The 14090-nt window shown below is 37.9% G+C and overlaps 1 protein-coding gene across 9 annotated transcripts; it reads left to right on the top strand.

Annotated features, from left to right (window-relative positions):
• The first annotated feature begins 9766 nt into the window (after positions 1 to 9766).
• Positions 9767 to 13778, top strand: LOC145109256 (uncharacterized). 9 transcript variants are annotated; one of them, XR_013708850.1, is made up of 10 exons: positions 9767 to 10279; positions 10371 to 10490; positions 10753 to 10811; positions 10952 to 10988; positions 11070 to 11124; positions 11846 to 11947; positions 12040 to 12104; positions 12201 to 12285; positions 12405 to 13201; positions 13462 to 13778. XR_013708850.1 is itself a non-coding variant. In XM_079046397.1 (9 exons), exons 6-9 carry the CDS (start codon positions 11853 to 11855, stop codon positions 13497 to 13499), a joined length of 324 nt encoding a protein of 107 aa, XP_078902523.1. In that variant the 5' UTR covers positions 9771 to 10279; positions 10371 to 10490; positions 10753 to 10811; positions 10952 to 10988; positions 11070 to 11124; positions 11846 to 11852; the 3' UTR covers positions 13500 to 13713. The 9 variants fall into 9 exon arrangements, 2 of the variants coding, with proteins under 2 accessions (XP_078902523.1, XP_078902524.1); XR_013708846.1 differs by having other exon boundaries at positions 12201 to 13201; XR_013708847.1 differs by having other exon boundaries at positions 12049 to 12104; positions 12201 to 13201.
• Positions 13779 to 14090: the final 312 nt, after the last annotated feature.

A 14090-nucleotide genomic window follows, 5' to 3' on the forward strand; every position in this document is an offset into this window, starting at 1 on the left:
AGGGACAAAGATGAGTTCAATGTTACCTTTTAAGATGTGGTCTTTGATGAAGTGATACCGTAGTTCAATATGTTTAGTCTTGGAGTGCTGAATTGGATTGTGAGAGATAGCAATAGCACTTTCTGAGTCACAATAGATCGGTATCCGCAACATTCTATACCCGTAGTCCATTAGTTGAGTTTTCATCCAAAGGACTTGAGAGCAACAACTGGCTGCGGCCACATACTCAGCTTCTGCAGTTGAAAGAGAAACACAGCTTTGTTTTCTTGAAGACCAGCTGACAAGTCTTCCACCCAAAAATTGACATCCTCCTGAAGTACTTTTGCGGTCTAATCTGCATCCGGCATGATCCGCATCTGTGAAAGCTTGCAGACTGAAGTCATTGCCTGCAGGGTACCATAGACCAAGAGATTTGCTTCCTTTCAGGTACCGTAGTATCTGTTTGGCTGTGGTCATATGTGACACTTTTGGGTTCGCCTGATATCTTGCACATACACCAGTTGCAAAACCAATGTCTGGCCTGCTTGCGGTGAGGTACATCAAAGAACCAATGATACCTCGATAATTCTTGTGATCCACAGATTCGCCTGCGGGATCAGCAGAGATCTTATAACCGAAGGCCATGGGGACCTTAGCAGATGAACAGTTGTCCATAGAATATTTCTTCAATAGTTCAGTGGTGTATTTTTCTTGATGAATGAATATCCCTTGCGGAATTTGTTTCACTTGAAGTCCTCGAAAGAAATTGATCTCTATATTCATGCTCATTTTGAACTTGTTGGTCATGAGCTTAGCAAATTCATCCACCATGCCTTGATCAGTCGAACCGAAGATGATATCATCCACATATATTTGTACAAGCATAAGGTGGTCACCATTAGCTTTTCTAAATAACGTGGGGTCAATCACTCCTCTCTTGTACCCGGATGAGACGAGAAATTCAGAAAGAGTCTCATACCATGCTCTTGGGGCTTGCTTCAGACCGTAGACTGCTTTTTTAAGCTTGTAGCAGTGGTCTGGGAATTCAACGTTTTCAAACCCTGGAGGTTGCTGAAGATAGACCTCTTCTTTTAGTTCCCCATTGAGAAAGGCACTCTTAACGTCCATTTGGTGTACCTTGACGTTCTTGTGGGCTGCGTATGCAAGGAAGATCCGAATAGCTTCCATGCGTGCTACCGGAGCATACGTTTCATCGTAGTCAATGCCTTCAAGTTGACTATACCCCTTTGCAACTAGCCTTGCCTTGTTTCTGACTACCGCACCAGATTCATCCAGCTTGTTTTTGAACACCCATCTAGTGCCAACAATGGAGTGACCACGTGGCTTTGGAACGAGTTGCCAAACTTTATTTCTTTGAAATTCTTCAAGCTCTTCTTGCATTGCAGCTATCCAGTCAGGTTCAAGCAATGCTTCTTTGATCGTTCTGGGTTCTACCGAGGACATAAATGCTGCATAGTGGCAGTGATGAGATAGGTCCTTGGAAGATCGAGTCTGGATGCCTGCGGATGGGTTCCCAATGATTTGACCTGGTGGGTGGTCTTTCGTCCATACATGAAGACGTTGCAGCAGATGATCAGCAGCTGTGGTAGAGGGAATATCTTGAATGTCAGAGAAATCTGCGGTTGGAGATGGCAGTTCCCCCTGGACTTGAGAATATCCTGCTGAGTCATCTTGATCTATTGGAACGGAATTTTCTTGAGCAGTTGGGAGAGGTTCCCCCTGGGTTGCAGATGGGAGTTCCTCTAGAACCTGAGAAGGTTCCCCCTGGACTGCGGATGGGAGAGTGACAATCCTTGGATCAGTTCTAGTGTCGATATTTTCTATGAGTTCATCATCCGAATCCGAAGATACGTTTGAGGGTAATGCTTCTCTGCGGACAGGAATTTGAACAACATCAAGTACTGGAACCTCGACTGTTGCGGCTAGATCTGGAGTAGAGCTTTCCCCCTCAACCGGAGAGGTGGAAGTATTGAGAGAGGCTACTTCAGATAGAGATGGTCCAAAAACATCAGCATGTTGTTGTTGAGCTGCGGGTGACACAAGAACTTCGGATAGTTTCGCCGTTTTAACAGGATCGAAAAGATCATCATAATTGACTTCAACTAGATTCAAGGGACCTGAAGAGGCAGGAATGTCACTTTCCATGATTGCGGTGGTTTTAGTGGATGGAGGGGCGTCGCGGATGTGAGAATCATCAAATTTCACATCGAAGCTTTCAATGATCAGCCTTGTACGGCTGATGAGCACTCGATAAGCAACTTTGTTAGTGGAGTAACCAAGGAAGATGCCTTCGTCGGACTTCGGTGCAAACTTGTTGAGCTGATCATTGTTGTTGATCACGAAGCATCTACACCCAAAAATATGAAATAAGCGAACATTAGGCTTGCGGTTGTTAAGGCCCTCATATGGTGTTTTATTGAGGCGTTTGCATGCGATACTTCGGTTTTGGACAAAGCATGCAGTTGCTACTGCTTCAGCCCAGAAGTAGAGAGGAAGTTAGGCGAAGATAAGCATGGATCTGGCTGCTTCTACTAGTGTGCGGTTCCTTCTTTCTACTACACCATTTTGTTGCGGTGTGTAGGGTGCTGAGAAGTTGTGAGAGATGCCTTTGGACACCAAGAAACTGTTGAGAATATTATTAGTGAACTCGGTTCCATTATCACTGCGGATGCGTCTAACTGGAAGCTTGATCTGAAGTTCGATTTCTTTGATGAAGTTGATGAAGATCTGCGGTGTCTCTGATTTGAGTCTGAGGAAGAAGACCCATGTGAAGCGTGTATAGTCATCAAAAATAACCAGTATATACTTCTTGTGGTGGAGACTGGCTACGGTTGATGGACCACAGAGATCAACGTGCAATAGCTGCAGAGGTTCAGAAATAGAAGAGTCCATTATCAGAGGGTGACTTGCTTTGGATTGTTTACCACATTCACAAGCCGGACAGAGAGTATCGTTGCTGAATTTGAGCATAGGGAGACCGCGAACTAGTTCTCCGGTGACTAGATTGTTGATGTACCTGAAGTTGAGATGAGCTAGCTTGCGGTGCTATAGCCAGCTAACTTCAGATACAACTTTGGATAGGAAGCACAACTGCGGTCTACCAATGATCAGAGAGACATCCAAAGGGTAGATGGTACCTTCGGATCGGGATTTGATCAGGCATGTGTTTCTGTCACTTGTCATTACATAGCAAAATTGATCATCAAATTCAACACAATGTCCTGCTTTACATAGTTGGCCAACACTGATGAGTTTGTGTTTAAGGCTTTCTACATAAGCAACCTTCTGAATAGAAAAGGTCCCCATAGTGAGAACACTGTAACCTCGGATGACACCGTTTGCATTGTTACCAAACGTGACATTTCCACGATGGCATATAGGCCTGAAATCCCAAAGGTACTCTAACCTTCCGGTCATGTGCAAGGAGCAGGCACTATCAATTAACCACTCTTCTTCTTGTTCCTCCTTGCACAAAGCCTGAGAATTACACGGTTAGTTTAGGCATCCAAACAAGTTTGGAGCCTGGGACAATTGATGTGTTTCTGAGTGATGCATGGTCCGAGGTTGCAGGGACAGGTCTCTTGTCAACTTTTGAGCCTAGTCCTGGGTGTTTGAGTAGATTTGGAGTGTTGTGATTTTTTGAAAAAATACGAGGTTTCTGACTATGACTCGATTTGACATGAGATAAAACCTTTTGACAATTACACTGACATTTACAAAAGGAGATTTTGTCTTTTGATATGACACTGTGATTGGTCAGCGGTTTTAAGGATGTTTTGGATCTGTTACCGGTCCGAGATGGGTAATTCCTGACACGAGTGTTTTTGGGTTTTGAAAAAGTCTGTTTTTGAAAGGTTTTAGCACGTGTAGATTTCTGAACTCCTTTTGGTGGAGTTGGTAAAATATCCTTCCATCTTTTGAAATTTTGATGTGACTTTAAAAGTGTTGGAATAGGTAAGATACCCTTCCATTTTGGGTCGTCCACGGAATATATTTGAAAACCATTGATTTAAAAAGACTTTACACTCTTTTGATTTTTGTCAGGTGAGTTGGAAATGACTGATGAAATTTGACATTCCTTTTTGTTTGTTTTCTTGACAGGAGAGTTTTTTGAAATGTAATGAGAGAAAACAAGTTTTTCAGGACTTTTGGATTTAGGAAATCTGACTTGCTTCTTGTTTTTTGAAAAAGTTTGTCTATTAGTACCACGAGATCTGATTTCTTCTTTAAAAGCCTTTTTTTGCCAAAGATTTTGGTGAACCGCAATCATTGTTGTTCAACTGCGGTTTCCTGGAATTCTTAAAATGATTTTGAGAACGCGGACTTGAGTCATCAGAACTTGAGGATTCAGGAATTTGAGAACATTGACCTACTTCAAAATTTTCTATAGGTAGTTCATGAAATATTGGCTGAAGAGTTACAGTTCCTTGAACTGATGACTGCGGTAGGGATGACTTGACTACCGCTGAATAAGTCTTAGATGGGACTTCGGTGGGACATTTGTGGGACATTTGACTACAGTGAGAGACACTGTGGTCTGAGGACAAAGATGGAAAGTCTTTTGAGACTTCGGGGCCCTCAACAACAATCTCTTCATCAACTACGGATGAAGTTTGAGAATTTGGATAGACGGTGCCACAGATAGGAATTAGATCACATGTGTAACCCGAAACCTCAGGCGCTATTTCCTCAATGACATAGTTATTGCTTAGACTATGCAGTCTACCGAAGTGTGTTTTGATATCTTCGGGAAAGGTTTTGTCATTGACAGGGAAATGAAATTCTCGGTCCGGAGGGACATACAGTCTGTCTTTGTTGAACCGGGGTGAGGAATCCACTGCAGTAGGATATCCATTTGACGAACCCCAATTGTATGTATTGTCCACGGTTCCATTGTTTACCAAATTTTCAATAGCTTCACTTTCATTAAACAATTTTTCAATTAAGAGATTTAAGCGTATAATTTCTCTCTGAGCTAAATCTCTCTGGTTCAAAGCTATCTCTAATTGGGTTTCACTTAACATTCTTGCATCCTTTTCTAACTCTAGGTCCTTCTATAACATAGCCATCTTAAGTCTTTTGTTATCCAGTCGTCCTCTCACGTGGAACATCTCTTGGGACGCAATGTTCTTCTCATCTAAGGCTTTATTATAGTCTGTAAGGACGGCAGCACAAGTGTCATTAAGATCATCTATGTAAGGCTGACAGTCATGCATGCTATAGTTTAGAGTTTGGATCATGAGTTTTACCTGTTCGACGATGCTTAGTGTTCCATCCTTTACCATGTAGTAGTAGTTCTTGTTCAACATTGTAGACCCATCATCATCCGCAGTGGCCAGCATGCAGATTTTCCCTTTTCCTTTGACACTGTTGATGGCCTCATCTTCGTCTCCGGATGACCAGACTTGATGATCTCTTTTGACATGGGCCACGTATGCCCTTGCCTTTTCAGCTTTTTCTTTGTCTTCCAACTCTTGAGCCATTTTAAGGTAGAATGCTCTGTCTTTCACTACATTGGCCTTACAATCTCGTGTAAAGTGATTCTCTTTGTTGCATTTGTGACAAATTACAACATCAGTCTTATCTTCTGAAGGAGTACCGGAGTCAGTGATTTGAGGAGACTACGGTACCTCCTTTGGTTGATTATTCTGAGATTGTGGTGGAGGATGAGAACTTTTGGGATATCGAGGGTGGTTGTTCTGAGAACCGAAGTTACGGTTGAATGGAGGTTTGTTGAACTGTTGATTCTTGCGGAAGGAAGGAAGTGGTAGACGGTTGAACCGTTGGCTAACCAGAGCAATAGCCTTCTGAAAATCTTCTTCATCATCATATTCAGAATCCGCTTCGTATGACTGCGGTGGAGCTTGTGCTATGAGAGCAAGTGGTCCTCCGAAGCCAGCACAATCTTTGAGTACGGTGGATTCTTGAGCTTGTAGTTCTCCATAGAGCTTGTAAAATGACAAGGAGTGAATCTTTCTATCACCTTGGACTATCATCTTGGCCGTAGTCCAATGTCTGCCCAAACCATTAAGAAACTGAATATTGGTTTCATGGTTACTGCGGATGGTGCCCGCATTGGATAACTTGGTGACTATCAGGTTGAACCTTTTGAAGGAGTCTTCCAAACTTTCCCCAGTATGAGCTTTGAAGTTGTTGAACTCGTTGAGTGCGGTAGTAAGCTTCTTATCTTGTGCTTGTTCTGTGCCTTCGTACAGGTTCTTGAGAACATCCCAGATCTCTTTTGCTGATTTGTAATTTATGATAATATCGAAGTTGTTAGGAGCAACTCCGCAGGAGATTTCATAAAAGGCAACAACATCATTTTCCATTTTATCGAGATCATCCTTGGTGGGACGGCTCATGGCTGGTTGACCTCCTCCTAGCCTGGTTGCAGCGCCGTCAGTTTGGACTGGTGTAAGGACTGGAACATGTGGTCCTTCTTCTACGGATCGCCATACATCTCTACCCAGTCTCCTCAAGTACCTTTCCATTCTTTGAGACCAGTGATGATATTCATTTTTGACTAGTATTGGGGCTCGGTTAGAACCACCAACACTGTTGGAAACATTCAGAGATAACGATTGTGCCATTTGAAATTGTTTTTTTTGTTTGAAGAAATGAGCTTTAGTGGTATATAAGGCTCTTTGAATAATCAGAGTTCCGTTTTCAAAAAGCAACCACTTTGGCTCTGATACCAATTGTTGAGAGAAAAACTTGGAGACACACTTGAACAAAAATTAGAACAAGTATAATGCGGAATAGTTAATCTCAAAGGATCTAAAAGCTCAACAATAATATAGTTACATAGTTAGAGAGTTAGTTGCGGAAATGTAAATGAATAGAAATGACAGCAATTGTTATATCAAGAAGACACTTAAGCTGATTCATAACAAGGAATGCATTCACTCCAAGTTAATAAGGAAGATCAAGCTTAGTGATTAAGTCTTAAAGACTTGCTCCGAAGAGAGATTATAATCAGCAGAATTATGATAAGATTTAAGTAAGAAGAGATGAGTGAAGAAAGATAGAGAGATAACTTCAGAATGTGTATTCAGATAGAATGCATAAGTTATCGGTGATAGAGTATATTCAATACAGGAGAATAAGTCTCTATTTATAGAGACTCAGAAATGCACTAGATTACATCTCTATAAGCAGCTGTGCAAGGCATACTGGACAATAGAGTGTATTACAAAGAAGACAAGTAAAGTAATCTAGCTAAGTTGACTGCGGTAGCTGACTCCGGTTGCTGATGCTGATAAAGCGACTGACTGCGGGTGCTGAAGTGGCTGCGGTAGCAAAGTTAAAAAGGGTCACTTTTATGATTCAACACATTCTAAGAGCGTTCTAAAGTGATTTTTCCAGTTGTGTTACAAGATGTTAACCACACAAAAAGAATGAAAACCAAGGCGTGAATGAGCTATTTCCACGCCAAAGTTAGCTGAAGAAGGAGAAAAGAGAAGAAAATCAATCTCGCCACTTCTATCCCATGGGAGTCTATTTCTTTTCTCCCTATTTACTTGTTCCTTATTATGCATAGCATGTAATGGGGACATTTCATGAATTAAGTGTGGGGTTGGGGGTTGGTTACATTATTAGAATCCAAGTAATGTTTTTGAAAAATTGAATCAAAATTGCTAGGTTAATTCAGGAAATTATCGTAAAAACAATTTTCCTTATTAGGATTCAATGCTAGTATTATGTTTGATGATTCGATGCGAGACTAAATGTTTAGTTTAGCCAACATACGTTATAGTGTATTTGTGGCCCCCTTATCTTAGTGAAATCATGGAAAAAAAACATGACCTTGCTTAGTTTGAGGGACACAATATGTTTAGCATCATGTACCAGAAATGTATCCAGGAGAGCATAAGTAGTCATTGCACACTAGACTAATGCCTCTAATCAATAAAGGTTGAATTTAAATCCCCTTGCTTACGCATATGTTTTTCTAGGATTTTTTTTTAGTTTTTAACGAAAAAAGTGCATATTGTTAAAAAAAATAAAAAAAATAAAATAATAGAAAAAAGATTGTTGCAATGTTTAAAAGAATCTACAAGTTATAAGGACACGAAGAAGAGCTTCAAATTATCAAAGATTCAAAGGAAAAAATTGTTAATTTATTTTTATTTATTTTTTATTTTCTTTTCTAGGTTATTTTACCATATGTATTCTTGGGGGTTTAACCAAATATACCTTGAAGTTAAGAATGATCCCCGTGGATGGATTCAGAGGGATGCATAAAAAGAGCGTTGTTCAAAAGAAGTGGGCGAGTGTTTATGAATATTGTAAGTATTTAGGATTAGGGAGGTTCTTAGGAAAAATTAGACAAAAATACATGAGTTGCGGTCTTGGCATAACGGATGGGTTCAATTTGGATTGTCTTATGTGGTACTAGTATGTTAAAATTCAGTTTTTGTTGGGGCCAAGCAAAAGTCAAGCGTGGGGTAATTTTATATTGGCATATTTAATCATATAATTCATGCATTATCTTAATATTTTATGTTACATTTTTTTCAATTATTGAACAAAAGATACTTAATTTGTTGAAAATTTCTTTTGCAGCAACAAAGAAATGCTCAGGAGGAAAAGGAAGCAGAATTGGCAAATGGAAGCTCAGATCTTGGATTTTTAAGAAGAACAAGAAATTTAAGAAGAACACGGCATGTTGTATTAGAAAATCGCGATGGAACTTGCCTTGCCGGTTATGCGTTTTTAACGAAGAACACGGCGTGTGTTGCACTGTTTTTCAGAATCTATATATGGATAGTTTCTCTTCGAAACCCCAACTTATGCTGGAGGTTTTTATCAACTTTTGGAGGCCAGAGACATCCCTAAGGAGTTGTGGATTACAGATTTCGACTAGAAGCTTGTTTTTGAAGAGATCAAAGGCAATTCATCATTACTTTACCTAATTCTTTTGTTTACATCATGTTTGCAGTGTTGAATTTAGTTTTTATGATCACAATTGCTGAAGTCAGGGGCTAAAAACCTACTTTCATTTAGAGTAGAGGATCTTATGACTATGTGTTGATTTAGTGGTTTTGGATTATATTAATTTAATTATTTATCATGCTAAGCTTGTTCAAAGAACCTTATGTGTTAATGAGAATTATTTTATGTTAATTACTAAGTTAATGAACATTGTATGAACATCTTCTTGATTGCTTGCATCTTATAATTTTGTGATCATCAAGATTGTAATCCTAGTATTTTGAGCAAAACCTAAGGTTAACAAGCAAATAAATAAATTAATGTATGAGCTATATATGTTGACCAACCATATATGAATTAATTTAATCAACCAATTGAATTAATATCCATTACAAGTCTTGCATGATTTGAACTTAATACTAGTGAACTTATTAGTTTAATCAACTAATCACAGTTTGAATTGATTTGTTTGCTAAAGGATTAGTAATAGTGAACATAACCTAATCACATTAGAAATCGGTAATTGATGATACATTATTTCCATTGCACTTTCCATGAAATTAACCATAGGAGTAACTGAATCGTATCTAAATGGAAGTCTCTTTAATATTCTTGATTCAAGTCGTCTTTTGTTCTATAATTAGTTGTTAATTGTCTCTTTGCTAAGTGTTTAAGTGATTATCTAAGTTTCTAGTCTTGTATAACTAGAGGAAAACCCCTCTCCCTTAAGTATATTTTTTGTAAGGGGGGGCATATTTTGACATTAGGTATATTCTTTGTGTATACGTGTTAGCAATCCACCGTATCTTTATCTTTGCCCACTGTATTATTCAATGTGCACGTGTTGACGATCCTCCATCAGATCGACATGTTCTGGATTCTTCCCATATTTCTGCTTCGTATCCTCCTGATCAAAACGATCTGAGTCGGTGACATTCCCCACTTCTTCTGGGTCTTCACTCCGTTGTCTCTTCTTTCTCGCCCTGCTTCTTCCGGCCAGACCCACCGATTCATCGATCTTCAACATCAGACGAACCTGTCCCCACCTCTAATTGCTTTGCTTTTCTCCGTCCCCACCTCCAATTTCTTTGCTTTTCTGTACCGACATCGACTTAGGTGCAGAGGAAGACCGAAAAACATAGTCGTTTGACGATGCGATGTATCACTCCGCCATCGCTTACGTGTGTTTCTTGTGCGACAGATGTAGAAGCGATAGGTAGGTGAGCAAGGTGGAGGGTCTGGTGGCTCCTTGACTTAGACGACAGCTGAAACGCTCACACACATATATGTGTTGCTTCAAAATCCACCACTGTCGCTTTGCAACCCATGACCATCATCACATCAGGTTTAATTTTTGATTGATTAAAGTCCAAAATCCCCACTTCCGAACTTCTGCTTCGAATCTTACAGTCTAATAATCCATGTTTCTGTCTTAGCTATTAACATCGACACTACCAGCAGAGCACCATCGAAGGAGCTCACCACCACCGCAACGGTCGTACCCTACACAAACCATAGGCTTAGCAGCTGAGTAGGATGGATCGTTTCTTTTCCAGGTAATGAATATTTAGAATTTAGTGATTTTCATTTCGATTTAAGCTTTCTCCCAAAACACAAATCAAACTCTGATTTTTTACCCCATTCCCTACGTCGTCTTCTTCCCCCTGTTGTTGTCAATCATTAATTCATTATGTTCAGCTATTTTTATATGTTTATACCTCTTTTGATTGTAATTTTTATAATTTACTTTTTTTATCTGCTTTTATTTCATTTATCTAGAACTGTGTTGTGGTTGTCATCTATTTTATTAATTTGCAGATGATTTCAATATGATTCCCCCACTCTTAAGACCAGAAATCTAAAAGTTACTTGCACAGGTATTGCAATTTCATCCTGGTATATTTTTAGGTCAATTTGGCAGGCCATGTGTTCGATGAAATGTTTAAGAGAATCAATTTTATAAGTTTCTACACATGATTTGTATGTTTCTCATATTAATTATCGTATGTGTCAATAGTGGTTCGGGAATGAAGAATGAACGTATCTGTAGTTGGGTAAGTAATTAGTAACTGCACTTCACGTCAATTTTTTTTTATAGATTTACGGTTACCAATTTTGGTTTATATTGATTTCAGTTTTTAAATCCCCTGTTCACGATGTAGGTGGTTTATGTTCAGTACTTCACCATAGGTAATAACTAAAAATCTTTTTTATTTTTATTTTTTTTATTGAGTGTGGAATTTATTCAACTGTGATTACTTAGGGTATATGATTGTGATTGTGATTTTGTAGTTCCAAGAGAAAATAATAGATGCATACATAAGCATCAGAAGCTCGAGAAAAAAACTCCTTTGACACAATTATTATAACCATAAGTCTCTTTTAAACAATTTTACTGTGAAAATACATCTAAAGCTTCATGAGTTGGCAATGAATAATGTGAGATTGAAAATTATAGAATGCTCTTTTGATTATTTTCTCTTAAACGCTATTTAAAAAATTTTATTAAATGAAATTTAATAAAAAAAAATCAAACCTGGAACAGGTGTGCTTGCTTTTCTAAGATGAAACTATGATTTAGGAGTAGATTTGTCAAAATACAACGTAATCAGAAGAAATAAAAGTAGGGTTATTATTTATCATATTTTACTTTTGTTTCATACATGAAGTGTTCTTTCATCAAAGAGTTGGTATAATGGCATCTAACTGTTTAAACAAAATTACAACAAACGGAACCATATAAAAACTTAGTTTTCAAAGAATTGTCGTTAATATATTGGAGTTTAGATACCTTATAAGTATGATTCTAAAGAAAATGCCAGCCTAGGTATTTTTATTTCTCAAAATTTGTTCCAACCCTGAATTGGCAGTTTTCAATTTGAAATGACATTCTAATTTTGTGAAATGTCAGTGGGAGAATGTCTATATTGGGTGAATCTACTCGGGTTGTGAAGGATATGCTTGATCAGATCAAGTCCCTCAAAAAGGAAAATGTGACCCCAGATAACATCATGTAAGCCTTTGTATTTTATTTAATTTATTTACATTCCATGGTACTGTCTTGACCGATGTTCTCATTGATAACTAAATATCGTTGCTAATAAGGTATGACAGAAAATGAGAATAATGGTTTACAAATTGTTTGATCGAGAATTATGCATTTTTTTGGGGTTAGTCCTAATTAATCTGCTTCAGATTAAGAATTTCTGCTTAAACTCTCATTTTCTGATATGATTTTTTTATTAACTGAAAAACATTGGTTTCAGTTTCAGGACGAGAGACAGTAGTTGTTTTGAGTTTGAGAGTGGTGGAGTAGTTATATCCACAATCAACCCAACAAATGAATTCCAGGTTAAAGTGTGTTTTGAATGGCAATCAAAAAATTTAACACTTTGTTCAGTTTTCTTTCCTATTATATTTCAATTTCAATTTTTTTTGAAATTTAGATTGAATAGATTGAATGATTACAGGTATATAAACACTATTTTTCCCTTTTGTTCATCAAGGCTTTATTAAGTAAGTTTATGATCACGATGACCTTATCTTAAAAGTCACTTCGTCTTTTTCTCTCATTCTCAGCCATCTGCTTTCGATTGTTGACCACCACCGGTCTGGTTAGATCTATCAAATCCATGACCCGCTACTCCTTACTATATGTTTAGTTAGGATATGTCAGATTCATATTTTATATAACTAAATTTCTATAACTTTTAGGTTAATCTTTTCTCGATTTTATGTTTTAGTTGATTCCAGATGTCTACTCACACAATTATTTTTGGATTCTTTATTATGCACATCCTTTTAATTGCAGTTTTTGTACATATAAACACATAAACCCAGGGATCAAATTAATATATTTTTATATTAAAAAAGTGAACCTTAGGAACAGTAAAGTTCCTAAGGGTTTGGCAAAATTCGTCCACAACTTTGTATATTTTCATTTAATATAAATGAGTGTTGTACAACTAAATTCAGTGGTTTTAAGGTACCACTATATGCTTTCTACATATTCATTTTTGTTTTAATTAGAATGTTTTTTTTGGCATTTATACACCGATTCATGCCGATAAAAAAAATTGGCAACTTTAAAGAAATCAGTAAGTTCCACCTACAGCTTCTCCACCCCCGTCCTCTCTTTTGTGTGTTCTTATGATTTGTATTGTATTTTTTTACAGAGCTTCAATATTGTTCCCAGATGTTTCTTCCCTTTTTGGAACATCTTCAAGCGACTGGAGTTCGGAACCACCCACCTCAAACAAAATCAAATGTAATATTGATACATCTCCATCTGAATTTGTTCGTATGAATCTTGATCTTCATTTCCACACTTCCTGGTTTCTGTTAGATTTGGGTTACTTCCACTAAAGGTTTTGTAATAACATAAAAAATAACATCTCATTGTATGCAAATTATCCAGTCTGGACAATTTTGCAGCTAATGATGTTTTTCCCATGACATAAAATTGTTGCCTAAGTTTGTACCGTTGCTGACTGGCTTTAATAAGAATTTTTAGAATTGTGTATACAGGTTGGCTTTTGTCGAAATTCTTCGGGAGGAGTCCATGAGTTGATCCAAACAACAAAAGCTTACATTTTGGATCAATGTTTATAGCGTTTTTCTGGCAAATTACACAGAATAATCCCTGTGTGTTCAGTAAATTTGTTTGTTCCGAACCCTGCGGAGCGGGGTTTCTCAGCTGGTTTTTATTATAATTACTGTTTCCTGTGTTCGATACCATACTTACTTGCACTAAAATACTATTCGATTAGGTACACTGCCTATCGTGTGTTGGTTTTTGTCTAAGTTAGTTAGGATTAAAACTAGTACATTTTACACGTATCAAACACCACAACCTCTCATATAATTTTTTTTAATAATACTTAAGAAATTTTTGACCAAAACAATTTGGCGCCCACCAGGGGGCAATGGTGTTCATAATCGTTCGAGAATCATGTGTACCCAACCGACCTTATCCTCTTCCTCTATTCCTCCCATTTCCTCTAAAAATCTTCCTCCACCGCAGGTGGATCTTCCAAGAAAACCTCTGAAGGATCTGACATTTGTGGTACCTCTTACTCTGTAGCGAAAAGACATTTACGGCAGAAGAAAAGAAAGATCCAAAGAAAAAGGATCAGGATCCTCATAATACCATAGAA

This window comes from Lactuca virosa, chromosome 4, assembly GCF_052849685.1.
Source record: "Lactuca virosa cultivar CGN04683 chromosome 4, Lactuca_virosa_CGN04683_v6, whole genome shotgun sequence".
Taxonomy (NCBI): Eukaryota; Viridiplantae; Streptophyta; class Magnoliopsida; order Asterales; family Asteraceae; genus Lactuca; species Lactuca virosa.